The sequence below is a fragment of the Cheilinus undulatus genome, linkage group 20 (assembly GCF_018320785.1).
Source record: "Cheilinus undulatus linkage group 20, ASM1832078v1, whole genome shotgun sequence".
NCBI lineage: Eukaryota > Metazoa > Chordata > Actinopteri > Labriformes > Labridae > Cheilinus > Cheilinus undulatus.
The window spans coordinates 14,018,347-14,036,420 of record NC_054884.1 but is presented as its reverse complement, the minus strand read 5'-3'; the positions used below and the strand labels follow the sequence as shown (position 1 = coordinate 14,036,420).

The 18,074-nt window shown below is 38.3% G+C and overlaps 1 protein-coding gene across 15 annotated transcripts in view; it reads right to left on the bottom strand.

The window, feature by feature from the left end:
* mrtfab (myocardin related transcription factor Ab) overlaps positions 1–16,501 on the bottom strand; it is a 72,141-nt gene extending 55,640 nt beyond the window's left edge. For 4 of the 15 annotated variants that reach the window (XM_041816617.1, XM_041816618.1, XM_041816619.1 and 1 more), the window contains exons 1-3: positions 16,291–16,500; positions 15,564–15,629; positions 6,348–6,533 (exon numbers count right to left, since the gene is read on the bottom strand). In XM_041816617.1, the coding sequence (XP_041672551.1) occupies positions 6,348–6,519 (172 nt within the window). In that variant the 5' untranslated portion in view covers positions 6,520–6,533; positions 15,564–15,629; positions 16,291–16,500. Of the gene's footprint in view, positions 1–1,366; positions 1,495–1,551; positions 1,736–6,347; positions 6,534–15,563; positions 15,630–16,282 lie in introns of those variants that run through there. The other 11 variants (XM_041816607.1, XM_041816611.1, XM_041816613.1 and 8 more) reach the window with 8 other exon arrangements.
* Positions 16,502–18,074: the final 1,573 nt, after the last annotated feature.

The following is an 18,074-nucleotide window of genomic DNA, read 5'->3' as shown; positions in this document are numbered from 1 at the left end:
TCGAATCTCCAGAGCTGTCTGGATTCTGAATCCTGGCCTGCAGTGAGTCCTCTGGGAGCAGCCGTGGATAGTTGACAGCTGCGTTAATGCGGGGTGGGCGAGCCAGATTTACCAACCACACCTTTCGGGACATACTGTGGCCTCATTCGCCCTGAGTATCTGGTACCTGCTGTTCCCTTTTTGTTCTAGGGCCCCTGAAAACTACATTTCAATGCTACAAACTCTATGGTTAAGCAAGGAAGTCTCGACTGAACCTCCCTTTCTATAGATGCTTTTCTTTGTTGCTGCTGTTAAAATATACAGTGATATCTCATTATGAGACTCCAATATAACAGTTGAACATTAACCTTTTAAACCATAAATACTATCACTTTTGATTTCAAACTGATGGTATATCTAAAGTACATTCAAAAATACATTTGTATAGAGAAAATTATGTCTAAAGCAGTGTTAATTATGGCAGCTGTCTTAGATGTAGCTTTTAGATTAAATGCCTTTTAGTTCTAGTCGCATTTCAACCATTTTCATCTCACATTTATAGTTTCATTTGACAAAAACTACGTGTTTAAGTCCAGCTTTGGTCAATATAAAGCTTTTACATTTCAGTCTTTACTTGAAATCAATTATTTTATTTGAACTTATGAAATCAGCCAAATTGTACGATTTATATAAATGTAAAACGCTCATATTAACAACCTCTTGATACTTTGATTTAAAAATACTGATGAAAATATTGACATGTATGCACAGTGGAGAAACATCATGGTTTTTAAATGTTCCAAGGTCAAGCTATAACATTTTAGTCTCGTTTTGGTCTCCTTGACAAAAAACTAAACCTACATTCGTCAGTTTTATCACCAAAAATCTATTTTTATCTAGTCATAGTCACCATCTTCATGGAAAAAAAAAAACAAAACACTTTTAGTCAAAGTTTTAGCAGACAAATCAACAATTGTGCAAAGTAAAGCTGTTCAAAATTTCATGTTTAGAATCAAAGTTACTCTATCAAAGTTTTTCAGCATTTTTGCACTTAAAACGCATAATTTTTCCCAAAAATGCCTGCTTAAGACCTCTACTTTTGTTGAAACAGGAATCAATAATGTTTGATTTGCACTAGAACTGTATGAAACATTTCAATTCTGCTGTTTTCACAGCCCTAGTTGAAAGTTAGTGAGTAGATTCTTGGGTACAGTGTGTAATGCAGCATCACTTGAGCCTCCAGGGCCACAGTTCCCAACATGATCCATGCAAAGGTTCACACCTGCAGGCATCAGAGTTTACCTGCAGTTTAACTTCACGGAAAATTTAAGTGTTGCCATTATTTGTTTCAGAAAAGCAGAAGACAGCATGCCTTAGTGAACTTTACCTGACAGGATAGTCATATCCTTCTGCACCATGCTGTAGTGAAGCCTCACCCTCCCGGCAAAGTTAGCGTTTCATTCTCATGACCCAAGCACAATGAAAAGTGCAGGAATAAAAGTAGTAGCAGATGGCAGAAAAGTCCAGCGAAAAGTTTTAAAAAGCTACTTTAAATGTTTTTTTTCCTCTCACCAGCTGCAAACTCCACAGGTAGCAGTGCACCTCACATTCCCTTTCTCTTCACCGTCTGCCTACAAGTGTGTGCACGCCCCGGCAGAGAGGGCGTGTGCAGGTCTGTGTGCCTGTCCTCTCACTGCTCCTAGGGTAACAACAAGGTCCACCCAGAAGGCTTTAGAGTCTCTGTGGCAACACCTTTGTTTTTCTCCTGCTCCTTTGTACTACTCAAAAACTTTCAGTAACTTATCTGGACTCCTTTGGTTGAGTGGGAAGTAAAATTATGAAGAAAGAATAAAAATGAGCTGGTGCCAAGCCTCACCTCCTCTAGTGTAAGTTACACACCCCCTTCTTGCTTGCTTTCCATTTTTCCCTCGCTTTCCTTCGGTTCCCTCCCTGCCAAGTTATGCAATACTGCCATTACAGACATGACTCCCCCCCCCACCCCTTAGCTCCTTCCCCTTCCTCCTCTTTCTTCTGCTGCTGTTGTTGCTGCAGCCCACACTCCCACTCAAACTAGCTCCTAAATTCAAACTTTTACACGTTTCCAGTCCAGTGATAATAGTCAGCCTGCTTTATTTCCCATCAAATGAAACAGTTGAAATTTTCTCACAAGACAGAAAGGGTGTATAGATCGCTTGTAATGCCATACTGTTCAAAACGCCTGTCTATTATCGTCTCCTTGAACAACATGCCACCTCTCTCTCTCTCTATGCACACAGAGCATTTGTTTAACAATGAATCTCCCGGCACTTGTCCATGACAGAGGAAGGAACCTCATGCATAAACACATTGCATAACCTGCTGTGTGAGATAAAGCTCTGATAAGCTTTACTATGTGGGCATTCCACTCTGCTCCATGTTTGCATAAAGATATTCTCCTACAGTCACATGTGATGCTCTGAAAGTATCTTCATGTAAGATTAGCTGCAGCAGTGCCTGCAGCAACATGTCTACAGCTTGCTAGCACAATCATGTGTATGTGTGGAAGAGTTCAACAAGAGCAGGGGTTGTTTAAATTTGGGAGTGGTAGCCTGAGGCTGTGAGAGAGTCTGTGTCTTTTGTGTGTTTTCTGTGAGGTAAACATGGTCCTGTGACTGCATGTCACAGGATTATTCTTAAACATTTCTGAAAACATGTAAACACCATTGAAAAAATGGTTCAGGCACCTAAAAGACTGTTTCCACTGAAGTTTACGGTTAAAGCTAGCTGATTATTCTCTGTTAAAGATGGTCAATGATTTACTGCTCCAGCTTTGCCTCACCTTCTTCTTCTGATAAATTAACAGCACGCCAACCAACAGCTCCAGAAAACGGCTGGCCAACACCCACCTGGGAACAATGGCCAATGTGGCTGACTCTTCTGATATTGCAGTGTGTGTGTGTGAGTGTGTAAGTGACAGTTACACCTAACAACATCTGACCAAGCCTGAGACATCTTTACATATTAGGGTGTCTATTTCTGATTTGGTGAAAGAAACATTTAGAGGCCTACAACTTCAACAGATGTTTGGAGAAGTTGAGTAAAAACGTCTAATATAAGAAAACCCAGCTGCACCAAAGTCAAGTAAAAACACTTGTCTTGATCTTTCTCCAATCTAGTTGTAGTTCCTCTCATACAGATGTGATGATGTAACGGGAAGAGACAACAGGAAACAACCTCAAAACAGGTTTTATGAGCAAAGGGAGACGTGTGTTTACACCTGTGAAAACTGGTGCATGTAAGAAAAAAGAATTAAAGCATGACTCATAGACAGCTATCTAAACAGTTGTGATGTCCTCAAGTATTTTTTCTAAAGTCTAAAACATCTCTTTGAGATACTAAACTTTAAAGGTGAGCCAATGTTAACTGCATCTCAGTAACAAGGCTATAAAAGTTCTTGAGAAAAACAAGGGTTTACAGTGACTTAAGACATAAAAAAAGAATAAATTCACACATTTATAGGGATGTGGAGTGGAAACCAATTCCATAAGGACCGGTTCTTCCACGTTTTAGCTTATCAGTGCTGCTACCGAGTCTCCTAGGCTCTGTGATGCAACATTATTTTATCACATCACTGTTGCAAAATCATACATCAGTTCTTGCAATGGGGAACATAAGCTCAGAGCACATCAGCACTGTGCATCAAATTAACCCTCTGAATCCTAGGCTATTTTTTAACCATTGTGTCTCGCCTAAACTTATTGTCTTAAAAAGTTTGTAAAACATCAACCCTGTGGTGCAAAGTCAACCTCTGTTGAGGGACACATTAAAGCTTCTCTGTGTCTATTGCTCTCTATTATGAGTCATTCAGGCTCTCTTCTCCAGTTTATAAGTCTGTACACATGCGCTGTTCTGTGAAGCATGACGTGACAACTTAGCATCTTGTCACTGGTTGTCACAGCCCAGTCACAATGCGTCCTGTGATACAAACAGACAATGTGGCCACAGGCTAACCAGCTAGTTTACTCAGCTAAAACCATTGTAAAAAATATACTGTCATTTTGTCATTAGTAGTATTGATAAGGACTCAGGTCAGGGCAGGTTGCTAAGGGTATCAATATAAAACAAAATCCAATTATCCCCATCTCAATTTATTTATTTTATGTTGTGGTGACCTTGGTCACGTGATTGTGTCATATGATGCTCCTTTTGTACTTAAACATGTGTTTTTTATCTGCTCATTATGTCCTGATGAGGACTAGTTGGAGTGGAAATGAATAGATATCCCTGTTAAATAAAGGATTTTTACTACATCAGAGTGTCTCGGATTCTCAGTTCTGACGGCCATCTAAAACTATGAACTGTTTTTGATAAGTTAACGGGCAAGTCATCACGCCCTTTTCAATATATTTTCTTTGTCCTCTTATCCTGAAGAGCACCTGATCCTAGCGACATAGTTTTGGATACCTTTGACTCCATGTAGCACTCACCCACCTTTCTTCTATGCTGCAAATATTTTACTTTTTTGCTTTGAAAATTAATTAAATTCCAAGAAGTTCTTTTTAACTTGTTATGAAAACAGACTGTAATAAATGCAGATGTCTCTATGTTAGGTAAAAGTCAGAAAAGACTGTCAATGACAAGACCATCAAGTTATTTTTAATGCTATTAACCAATGCATCCTAGTAGGTGTCATATGAAGAGCAGAAATAGCTTTTGTTTGTCATCCATAGCAAAGAATTGTATTTATTTGACTAGTGAAAGACATTACTACGAGATACTTGACAGATCAAACTAGCAGCAAGATAGGACGTACTGCTGAGGTGCCACAGGGCGCAAAAATCAACTACCCTCACAGGAGCTTTAAACATTTTTAAACACTTAAGTCATAATCCTGTTGACCAGTAATATGTCCATATTTGTGTTTCTTCCAAATACTTTAATAATCTTTTTAAAGACCTTGATCAACAACTCTTTAAATGTTATCCAATAAACACAGCCTTCTAGTGCAGTTGATTTTATTTTATACGCTCTGTTTTATTTGTAGCCAAGCTGTAAAAATCTAAGCAACACAATCATGCAGCAAATTCAAAGTTTCCACCACAAATTGAACTAAATGTAGTTCCTGTAACTGCAACTCTGCACAGGGTGCTAAGTTTTAAAAGCTTTGAGCTACTTCCATACAGAAAAAGGCCTATAGCGTGTTAAGTCCACACAGCAAACATGCAGCGTAGTCTAATCTACAGTAACAGCAGGTCAGCGCAAAGGAGCAAGCCAATTATGCACAGCAGCTACTTCACTCCCTTCTTTCTGGAGACTTCAACTCACACAGCTTTGTACGTCGAAGTAGACACACTCTCACACACAAATCTGCACCTTAACACTTTAATCTTCAGGTCTCTCGGCAGAGAAGAAGCTCTCCACTGACAAATGAGCATGAGATATGCAGACGCATTAGACATTTTACTTCTGCCTCTTTGTTGTGTTTTTATACTCTAGTTGAGGGTCCACTTATGAAACATGTTCTCTGTGCACACTTCTTTAACTCGGAGAAATTTATGTTGGAAATGGTCCACTTCTGTAAAGTATGTATAGGGTTCAGCCAAAATATTCCCTCGAGCTGAAGGCAGGAATTAGCCTACATTGCTTTGAGAGTTATGGAGTAATGACTGCTTCACTTCCAGACAAAACTTTTCCCTTAGGCCAAGAAATGCAAGATGAATTAATCCAATGTTCATATTTCTGAGGCACAGTCTGTGCAGCCTGACGTAAACATCCAATAAGCTGATGGTCAAAGGGTCTGTCCTGACTTAAGTTCTCAAAAAATTTCTACAAAGAGTGAAAATTAAAAAGATATATGCTGGGAAATTTGGATTTTGTCTGTTTGCACTTAAAACTTCGTAAGAAATAGTGGGCAAAGGTTTGAAAAAATACATGAAAAAGCCTCATATGTGGATAAAACCTAAAAGTGCACAACTACAGGTGAGCTTTTGTTTTGTAATAACATTTTATGTAGACAGATTATGACTGAAGAAAACCCCATTTGTAAGACGGTCATGCTGAAATGCAAAGTACCTAGTCTGTGAGCCTGTCCTCTTTTTACCAGAGAAGGAAGAAAGTGCGATGTGGACTTAAAACAGTACAGTACTGTACACAACATTCATTTTCATATGTAAATTGCATGTTTGTTTTCAAAGCCCAAAGCTATGTTCAGGCAAAATTTGCTTTGCTCTTTGCTTGTACACGGAAAAATACGAATATGAAAACTGTGACACTTTGGTCTAGTGGTGTTACCAGCAAAAGTCTGACCACCATGCTGCAAGAAAGGAGTCTGATCCATAAGATTTTTATCCCCACTGTGAAATTTAAGTGTGCATGTAACTCTGCCTCACCGTTCTTTCTCTCCTGTAGCGGCAGCTCGTTGGGTGCAGGCTGGAGGGACAGCTCCTGAAGCTCGTTGGTCACTGCCTCGCTCTGAGGGCTCGGGGCCAAGCCTGGCGTCCCAGCCACTTCCATGTAGCCAGGACTGGGCTCCTGCCCTTTCTGTGGGTGTAGCGTTGCCATGGTGATGGAGAGACCTGTAGCGAAAATAGTATATTTATAGTTTAATGACTCATCAAATGGCTCCAACCTAAAAAACGATCTAAAACATAAAATCCACTCTGAGTTGGGTTTGCTTTTTATCACAATTCAGAAGATCAGCGCTGCTTTGAAGAAGTGTAGTGATTTTAGACTTTGAGAACTTTAGTACTGATGCAGAGTTGGTATTTTAATAACTGATAGGTAAGCAGCTTACGATACAGCTTTGAGCAAATAAGATTACGGGCTAGTGTTAGTCTTTGATGCAGAATAGCAAATCACAGTAACAGATTTAATAACTTTTACAGACATCCTAAGGAAATTTTAAATGTGCAGACTTTTCATCAAGTAATAATACAATGTGTTACAACTAAAGCAAACATTCATCATTTTATTTGTGATCAATATCAGAATTTTATGTAGTTAATCAGAATTAATGTTACATTTTGGTTGCATATTTGACACCCCACTTTACTGCAATCAAGGAATGTGTGAGATGGAAAAAATAATCATATTGCTGTTTTTTTATGGCTGGATCAAAATCTAAATATATATATTGAAAGTCGACTCAATATTTTTACATTTTTCCTAAGCAACCACATGTTGGTCAATGCCTAAAACATTAAAATATTTGACATTTTATAGTTAGCACTACCGAGTATTTTAAGCACGTATTCTATCTCTCTGCATTCAGCAAGGCAAAACCCAAAGCAGTTCTATACAGGCCTGTAAAAGTTATTTTTAAGGATGTAATCTGAAGTTTAATGTTCAGCCATCAATCCCTGTGCCGTCAAGAAGCAGAAGGGGAGGGGGTGAGTGAGCACAGATCCTTTCCCGATTTCTCAGATTTAGCAAATCACCCATACATTCTTTTTCTTCCTGATCTAAGGTCGTCCTATTGTACACCCCTACTGCAATCTGATGTTAGCTTCAACTAAGGCTGCTCAATAATGTCAAAATTCAAAATCTTCTATTTTGATCAATACTTGGATCACAATTATTAAATGTGATTACTCACTGATTTTTCATTTATGAAATTTCTAATTCCGTAACAGTCTAACATTCACAACATTTTGAAAAACAAGCAACAAAGCAAATAAATAAGGGAAAAACATTAACATTTCCAAAAATAATAACTAATTTCAATATAGAAATAAAAAAACATTTGCTAAGGGAGCAGTAATGTATGACAAAACTTATGGACAAAACAAGTGGGCATCAGCTAGCAGCACAGTAATCATTAAACCTCAATTATCTCTTTTTGTAACAGTGAAAGCTAAAATTGTTATTGAAATAAAACTTGATTAACTGCCCAGCTTTAGTTTCACCCCATTTTGCTTCATCTTTTGTTCAGCAGTCTGACATTATTCCATTGGCTTCTTCTTCTTTGGTTGATTAATAGATAAAGAATAACAATAAAGGATTTTTGCTGATATGCAATATTTCCAAAACCATGTTAGCAAATATCAATATCTTGGAATTTCCCCTTGTGGGACCAATAAAGGAATGTCTTATCTTATCTTATTAATACCAATATAAATAGGTAGTTCAGACCTCAAACTTTGGTCCTTAAAACACTAAAGTTTAAGGATAAAGGGAAAACAAACTTAAGTCCTTAAAACTAGGAGTAGTGTGATAATCGGCCTGGTTGATTATTGATGCCCTTATTTGTCCTTTAGTCAATTATTGTTATTGGCATTTTATTTTCCCAATACCCGGAAAAAATCAGTTAATTCAAAAGTGTGCTACTTTGGCTTCACTGCGAGGCGTGTCTTCCCTTCTGCGGCGTTTTCACTCTCTGGATCGTTCTATAAACTCAAACATAAAACCCAAATGCCATTGCACACAAAGGGAACTGTGCTCACACCATGCAGTGCGTTCCCCTTTAAATGCTCCATTTCACAAGTTCATCTAAGGTGTGATGCAGGTGGAAATTTATTTAATCACACTGTCTTTATCAGCCAATCAGATCTGAGTATTAAATGAAGCCAAGGACTGAATGAGAAGTAAAGTACCTAGGGCACTTTTACAAGCCACAACAAGTCAGAAGTTTGTTGCAGGGAAACTGAGCTGTCTCTTTCCCTCTCTGTCAGACTGTTTTTTTTCTCTCTCTGTCTCCCTTACACTCAGAGTCAATAACTGAGGAGAGAGAGGGAGAATGCAGAGCTGGCTCCAGGATTAAATCAGCCATCAGGGAAGAATTTGCATGTTTGAGCTTTTACAACTGTTGCTGTGGTCGCTGCTTTAGAGAGGCTTAACGCTGTTTATGGATTTTTTTTCTTTTACTTCTTAACAAGCTTAGGGTAATTTTCATACATTTAACTCATCAAACAACTCTCCCGCACAGCTGGGGATTAATCATAAAGGAAGCTGTAAAAGATGAGTGTGTTCTGTGTGGCATAGTTCCCCTCGGGGACTGTGGAAGTTAAAACTTAAGAGAGGGTGGAGCTAGCTATTATAAGTTTGGCTTGAGCTTGACCTTACCAGAGTTTAATCACTCCATACGAGCAGCACAGGTTATCTAATCCTCAACCAGAGACTTGGAGAGAGTTTAGATTTATTAACAACTACCACGGCACATTCTGCACAAGCCATACGCTCAAAAACGTTGATGGAAAAAAATTACCAAAACCACTGCCAGAAATGAAGCATGGACAGCCTTTAGCTTTAAGTATACACTCATTTTTATAGACTGTGTAGTAAAAAAACATTACAAACCACATGAAGAAAATACCACAATCTAGCCTTTTCCACTTTAAAAAATAGAAAAGCTAAATATTTTCTATCCTAATTTTAAACAAATTTGTTAACATGTTCTTAACTGCAGACTCTGCTGTAATGGTGTTTTCACAGGTCTTTGTGAAAAATCAGACAGCTTCAGCTTGCCCACAATGCTGCAAATACCAATGCCAACTATGGGAAGCACAGTACAACAGCCCTTAAATCACTGCACTGTTCCTCATCAAATGATAGATTGATAGATTGATAGATAGATGATAGTTTGTTGTATGGCAGGCCACTTTGTTATGAACCACCAAGCCAAATTTCAGTTAAGAAAAGCATCTTTAAGTTTATAAAACTAAGCTTCAAAATCATGGAAAATGCAGCAGTAAAATCTGCTCTAGGATGGTGTGGAAGCCATAGTCATATAAAAAAAAAATGCTACAACCTGAATGGAGGAACCATCTGTCTGCCCTGCTGGGCCTGTCAGCTCTCTGTGTCAGCCACCAGAGAAACAATCACATCTATGCCATTAACAGGCAGACAGTTTAGAGCTTAAAAGTCTCAGTTTAGTTTTCTCATCCTGTATTTAACTCTTTAGGTAGTCCTTATATCTTATTTTCTGAGTTACGGGAAATTATGACATTCTCTCGTTAATGAGACGCCTTAGTTGTTGGTTTGCTGCTGAAAACACTATTTCCTGATGTTGCTCTGTGAATTAAAAGTCTTCAATGATAATGAGCTTTGGAGACTTTTACTGTGACAGTCTTGGCAGGAATAGAACATGTCTATCCTCAAATACTTTACTAAACATCAGCATCACAACGCTAACAGACACGAGGGATGGCTGCTTGTAGAGACAACCACAATCTTTTTATCACCTAGAACTAAACCCAAGTGAATATGGATTAAAACACACCTGAAGCAGGTAAGATGTTTGTTCCTGCTGCATCTAGTTCAAGTCAGAAATAGACAAGTGCTCCAGCAATTAGCCTGCCCTCTAACCTTAAGGTGAACTCTGGTCAGAGTGAAGCTGCCTGGCTCTGTGCCAGAGCAGAAAGACAGAAGTTGGGTCATTAAATTTACTGTTTTCTGGCACAAATCTCTCCATTATGATACTTTTACAGACTCATAGGCCACCGTGGCTGATGAATTTAGGAAATTCATCTCACAATTAACAAAAACATAGCATGTAGCTGACTGTTAACTTTCAACGAAGGCAGTGACATCAGCTAACAACAAACTGTACTTCTCTGTTATTTTATATTATTGTAGTGTTGGGGGGGCAGGATTATTCTCTATAGGGACTATGATTTAGTGAGTCCCTATATTTGTCATGCTCTAATAAAACCAAGCCTGGAAAGAGGTGAAAAGCCATCTAATAATCTAAATAAAAAATTAAGTCAGTATTTCCACAAGTTTACAGCAACTTTACTCCAACATATCTAGTATGCTTAAACACAAATTTTGGATTTTAGTTTACAGGCACTTTAACAACAGGATCTAATGTAATTATTCTTGACTTGGAGTGTTTTTTTTAACTTCTTTCTCTTTCCAATAATGTAACAATGATGAGAAGTGTGATAACTAAACCTTTCTTGAAGAATCAGCGTTACCTATGACATGTTTCTTGTTTATCTAACATAAATCAAGTATTATTTTAAAAAATAACTTGCAACAATTACTCCAGTGGCAGCTGATAGCTAGCTTGTGATTCATCCAGCTGCATGAAAATGTATTTATTGCTATAAATTAAGAAAATTGCAATTTATTTTTTTGAAATACTTCAAATTGTAATTGCAATAAGACTGCTATTTCTTTAAGAGCTGTATCTTCAGAACTGTAGATATATCAGTTTTTGTAGGTTTATCAGTTTTGGTGCCTTTTAACTATTTTTAACCAATGATTTGACATCTCTTTTGGTGTGAAATAACCAGGCATCTTTAAGTGGACTGGTATGATTAAAGTAAGTCCTCCAGGGTCTGATATCAAACCTGAAAGTAATGGTTTGCTTTTGTAACGGCAGTAACATGTTATTGGAGAGTGAGACATTTCTATTTGCAACTGAGCCATTAGAATAAAAAAATAAATAAAACTGCGTCTTAAGATTGATTTTCAAATAATGCAACTTGATTATTTCACATTACATGATTCCCTTCACTTCATTTGCACACAATATATTTGTATCTCTTCTAATCAAAACATTTGAGAAAGACAAAATCACAAATAAACAGAAAATCAAAGCAATAAACTATGGACTAACTAAAATGTTAGTGTTCTGAACACTGTAAACAAGTGTTGACTTGTTATTGCAAGAAAACCCGTGTTTTCCAAACAACTTCAGTCCAGTGAGCTATGAAACAACATCATGGCTTGAAACCAAAACAGCTAAATGAAGTGGAGAAATGAGAGTCAGCCGTCCTTAATTTGATAATTGACACTTCTCGCTGTGACTGATTATAGTTTTTCCTCTGAACAGGGCCTGTTATGCATTTGAAGAAAAGAAAAATTATGGACAGTAGCATGGATAAACGTCTGAATATCAAATTATCACCCCACCCTGCTTACATAACATTAAAATGAAGCCAACTGTCTCAAACATGAAGCATGTGTTGTAGTTTGACACAGATTTATGTTCACAGAGCAGTAGTTATGGAAAAACTGCTGAGGAGGAACGCTGTGTTTCAGGCTGCCAGGTACATGTGTAGTACAAACTGGATCAGCTGAGTGGAGCTAAGCCTCTACACAAACGTGCCTGAGATTAAACTAGTCCGTGGGGATCTGTTTTCATTGAAACTCAGGTCAAATTTATTTAACACCTTCTTTACAGAACAGATTTTCCTGATTTACTGGAGTAAGCCCGGTATAACTGGTTATCTCCATACACTCCACTGGCTCAGCAGTGGTTGCTGCTGTGTTATGTGTTGTTGATCTCCCTCCTGCTCTGTCTGCAAATGTGTGTTTTCAAGCCGAGGGGTTCTGACGGGGATTCTGTGTTTGTGGCACAGCGGGCCTGAAAACAATGAAGCAGTGTTGTCTGAGATGTCACTCTTCTCTCTCACAATCAAATGGCGGCACACACGCGTCTAAATAGCAGCACATCAAATGCTTGACCCACTAAATTTACTCTGGATTCTGAAGGCTGGCTCTCAGGATTTTGGCAAGTTTTATCATGCTAATATTAAACATAATGGATTAGTAATAATCATGCCTGTTTTTAAAAAAAAAATAAAAAGACATTTGACAGTTTTTGCATAATCATGAGAACACAAGTTACTGAGAATTTGCTTCAAAACACTTCGAATTTGGCGTATTAAAGCGCCATATATTCATTTGAATAAAGTGGCGCCGCTTATCTTTTTGCTTATCTTAGTAATGTTTGAAACGTAAAATCTCAACCATGCTGTCTTTATATAGTTGATCATATCACTACTTGCATCTTGTGGTTTTAGAATACATTTAAGATTGAAAAGAATAATACTTTATCTGACTCCCAACCTGTAGCAGCAGTTTTATGGATTAATAAATACAACATAGACATGATTTATCTTGTTGCTGATGGCTTCAGGTTTTAAAGAAACATTGATTTTATCCATTTTATAACCAGTAAAAACCCCTCACAGGAGCTTAAACAGGACTTATGTAAATGTATGTAAATTCCTCCACCAAGAGGCTCTCTATCAAGATAAAAACAAAGGATGACCAGTGTTGCTCAGCTTCATCCAACTCTGCTGCATACCTCTTGTTTCGAATTGAGGACCCTGTTTAACAAAAACTCTACTCCATGCAGTGTTTTGGTTTTATAGATGAATTTGGCATAACGAGGGAGAAAAGCTGCTAAAAGTGGCCTCCTAGTTCGCACAAACCTGTATGGGTTTGCCAGCAAGGGCGCCTGACTTTTAACAGCTTTTCTCCCTCATTATGAGAAAATCATCCCTACAACCAAAATGTGAGTTTTCTGTTTAGTAATAGCTACACCTTTTAGAGAGTCTTATTAAACGGAGTCCTTAACTCCAAACAGTAAAAAAAGCTGCAAAGGATGGCAATCTGGGAAAATAACCTGGTCTCTGCTGGGGCTGTGGCATTACAGGGGGTGAGTCTGGGCAAGTGAACTTGCAACCAATGACAGAGAATAATCATGGTCCATCACAATCAAGCAACACAAAACATGAATGTGATGCAGCAACAGAAGGGCATCTTCTAATAGCAGCTCTCTCTGCATTATGTAGCAGTTTCGCACATAACAGTCAACGCTTCCCTGACAATGATGAATAAGTCCTGTCTTTTCGCTGTGGCTGTGTCACAACAGCCGCCATAAGACCTGTTACACTCATAAATATTAAGCATTTGTCTGGCTTTGAAAACTGTTGGAAATATTTGAGTTGATGTTACATAGCTAGGAATGCACAAATGCATCAGTATATCATTGATATCAGCCAATATCAGCCCTGTTTACAAACATCAGCCATCTGCAAAATGATGTGGCATAACAGATATCTGTTACCAGTGTTTTTTGTTTTTTTTTGTGTCCGATCAATTTAATGCTGACATCTGGTTTATGTCATATCTGGACATCTAGCTCCTGTATCATAAAGTCATTCTTACAGGGCAGAAAAAGTGACCAGCTGGATTAATACTGACATGATTTCATGGCCAAATGTGAGAGAAAATGACACACCAGAAGTGTTACACAAAAAAAGTAATGGGAAAAAACAAGGACCTTACAATCAGTGCATCTCTATATTTTACATAGGAGAAATTTAAGGGCAAAACTTTTACATATTCTTGCTTTACAGACAACTCAGTGCCATTGTATTAAAGTTTGTGTATGGCCTTGTAAAGTTTTCCTAAGAAGTACACAATTAAACTGGCAGTACCATGACACCATACAGTAAATATTTATCACTAGCTTTCTGTGATACTCAAAGCACCATACAGGATCCTTCTGTCATTGTAAAATCCATATTTTTCCCCTTTAGAGGCATTAATTTATTGCATGGTTTAACATGATTTTGTATTGGCTTGAAGAGATCTTATGGATTAGACATATTTGTATAGTGATATTAAACCTGTTATGACACATTCTTATATTTCAACACAATGTGTAGCTATGAACGACCCGTAACTTATAGTCAAAGACTTTAACTAGACAAGGTCAGTGAGTAAATCCTCCAGTTTATCTGTAAATCTAAACTCGTACAGAAAAGCTCTCTTTATCTAAAACTATTGGTTTAAGATAGGGATGTACAGATACCGATACCAGTAGGTGCCAATACCAGGCCTTTGTACTGTACTCATAAAACACTGCAGATACTGTACTCAGTATTACTTTATAGCAAGTTAACATTACCAAGGAAAAAAATAAACTTTCAAGCTAATTTCAAGAACATGGGTGGTTTTCTTAAGTACTCATATGTGTACTTGGTATTAATTAGTACCCAAATATAAGTACTCATACTTGGTCTGAATAAATGTGGTATCAGTGCATCACAAGTGTTAGATTAACATGTAAATTTTAGCCTGAACATAAACCCCCATTGAAATGGCGTTACACTTGCACAAGGCAAAACCAGTTTTGCTTAAGGAGTCACAAGCCCATCCACTCTCACAAAATCAAACACACTTAGAAGGGGAACTAAATTGTAAGATAGTGTGAACTCTGGTGGCTGTAAAATGCTGTTTTCTCCACATAATTAATGTCATACTGTTCAAGTGTAGCAAAAGAGCCCTTGAGGTGGAATTAGGGCCAGTAGGACTCTGTCTTTGCTTAATAGTGTGAGGTAGGGTGATCTGAGTGTGAGATAGGATTGCATGGGATTCAAAACATCATGTGACCTCTGTCAGTGCAGCACTCTGACATGAGTATTTGCCCTGCGCACTTTGCGGGCTTTTTTTGTTGCAGTATATTAAAAAATCTCAAATAATCTAGCCTATCAGGACCAAGGATTTTACAGTGACCAGAATTTTAAGGGTTACACTAACCCATCTATTTGAAACTGATGGAGTTTAAGAGATGCTAACCCCAACATTAATTGCTTCATCCTTTACTTTCCCAACAAAGGGCCTCTGTTCAAGCTTGTACTGGTGAAATGCATTAAAGAGAGACATTAAGACACCAGCATTCCTCTCTACACGCCCACACTAGCCTTTCAGATATGTATCACAATAACACAGAGAAGTACTCACACACTAATCCTTTCTTACCATAAGACACGGGAAAACCACTGCCAAGAATTACAAAAACCTTTCAGGTTGCAGCTGCAACTATAAGGATGTGGTTTCCACTGGGTTGTCATGCTTTTACTCACCTGATAAGACTAGATCTCAGAGGGGTGTTTTCCCATTTCAGCAGGACGGACCTTTGACTGATTCTGCTGAGAAAAATACCAAGATAAAACCTCAATAATCAATACAAAATAATTTCTCCAGCCCAAACCTGTTATCTATTCTGGTCCAATGCCCTGCGGATTATGATGCTGAGCAGCAGTATCTGTCTGTGTCTATCCCGAGCACGTGTAGGAAGGCCTTTCTGGAGTATAATAGATTAAAATAACTAATGAAAACACACAACATTAGGTCGGCGAAATATACATTACAGGAGGCCTTCCCACAGATGTCAAGGGGCAGGAGCCTGCAGCTGTCACTGTCCAAAACACAGACATGCTAAGCTATTGTTAGCATGTCTGGGTGGGAGTTAACCTGAACAATCTAAAACAGATTAAAGTAAAGCTATTTTGTCATGTCGCACAGAGAGAACATATTAGAACCGACAAGTTGCCGTCTACATGATAACACGCTTGTTTTTGGAAAAGGTTATGTCTGGAACCTGTTTAGCTGCCTTGTTTACTCCAGACAGTCATGACACTCTAAGTTAGCTAGCCGTTAGCATGCTACATCTGCCTGCCATCAACCAACCCGCTAGCTAGCTAGGCATCTCTCCGGCGTAGTTACTGTCTGTCACGCTGCAGCCCTCTCTGACGTGAAAGCAAGCGAATTCCGTGTCTCAATGTAGATAATTTACACATACACGCTTACTTTTCATGGTCGCCACTTGTTTGAGGGGTCAGCAATGATAAACGGCTTTGGCATCACACCACCACTTCCGAATCACAAAGGAAACTTTAACCGGAAAACCCTCGCCTGCGTGGGACGCAGAGACCCACTTCCTTCACAACACCTTTCCCACGAGTGCGCTGCTACTGGACTGTAAAGTTGGATAGAGCAGCGGAGGACAAAGAGCCAATTTCATCCACAGACGCCGTCTAAAATACAACATATACAATATTCAACTCAAATAAACAGGACAAAATAATCGTTTAAAGTGATGCTGTAAACACAGGCTGAATGTAAAGGTACAACCAACTCCCTGTATAGTCTTTGTCGCCATCTTGTGGCTAATTTCATGCACTTCAGGAGGCAGGACTACAAGTCTGAGTGTCGCTTTTTATAAAACTGTCTATAAAAGCAATGGAAGCTTTTTGAAAATTGGAGGCCCCGGGCAAAGAGTGATGCAAAGCTCTTTTCCATATTAAAGCAATCATGCAAAAGACTAAAAATATACTAAGCGGAATGACCAGAAAAAGCCCCGAAAGGCCTCTATGGTGGGGCGTTCAGAAGCAGACCTTTACACTGGGATGATGACGTATATTACCTGAGACTAGCAAGACTTGGTAGATTTCCGATTTTTTTTTTTTCTTAAAACTGTGATGTTTTGTAAAATAGACAGCGGCTGTGTTCGAAACCACACAGTCATTCCCTACTCCATAAACACAAAAATGATTTCGGACACTACTTCAGCCGCGGGGAGTGACGTCATCGCCGTCTCACAGCAACGGCTCGTAGATTTCCATGACAACAGTTGAGGATCGAAATTAAAGGTAGAATTTCACTGAAAACTGATACTGAACGTATTGTATTTTCATAATAATAATAATAATAAGAAGAAGAAGAATAGATTTTTTTTTTTAAAGATTTGCGTCTTCAGTGGTAAAATAGTATATATTTTTGTGTGTTTTATTGCTTATTTTTGCAGAAGGATGATGGTCTCATATGTCTTGTAATCCTCATAGGGGGAGAAAGTTATTCCGTTTTGAATCCTTAGCATTTTCTTACAGATTAAATATTGTGGTTAAAAACCAACAACAAAAACCACGAGAGTACCTGGATGCAGCAGGACCAGACAGTATGTTAGGCCGCATACAGATGAGGACTAAATTATTAGCCCAAATTTCAGTTTTCCTGATTATTTACCATGTGCTTTTAAAATGAGAGAAATTTATAATACAGCTTAACCAAACATTCTAGTTTAATTATAGATGCTTACATTATTGTGCTTTGCGCACAGAAACAACATTATTTCACAAAATTCCCAAGGTAAAAATATTAGCACCCATCATGCTAATAGTCAACTGTGTTTTTTTGTTTGTTTGTTTGTTTGTTTTTTTTTTGCTAGATAACAGCCCAAAAAGTTGTTTGTTGTGATCGTAGTGTTCAGCAAGTCTCAGACAAGTCTTCTGAGGATAATCCCAGCCCAGTCTTTTGTAAATCTCTCAAGCTCACCAAGGTATGGTGGTCTTTTGGCATGGGCCTTGGTCTTTAGTTCACCCCACAGGGCATGGTGCAGGCCAGTCACTAACATTCACTTTGTTCTTCTGGAGGTAGTTCTTCATCAGAAGTTATATATGTTTTGGCTTGACCCAGACCCAGTTTTGCTGCTCTCACAAGCTGTAGCCTACATCATGGCCCCTCCTTTACCCCCTTAAAAGCATATTTAAACACCTTTTAATCAGTTGTTAGGGACTGTTTTTGACATTGTAGCA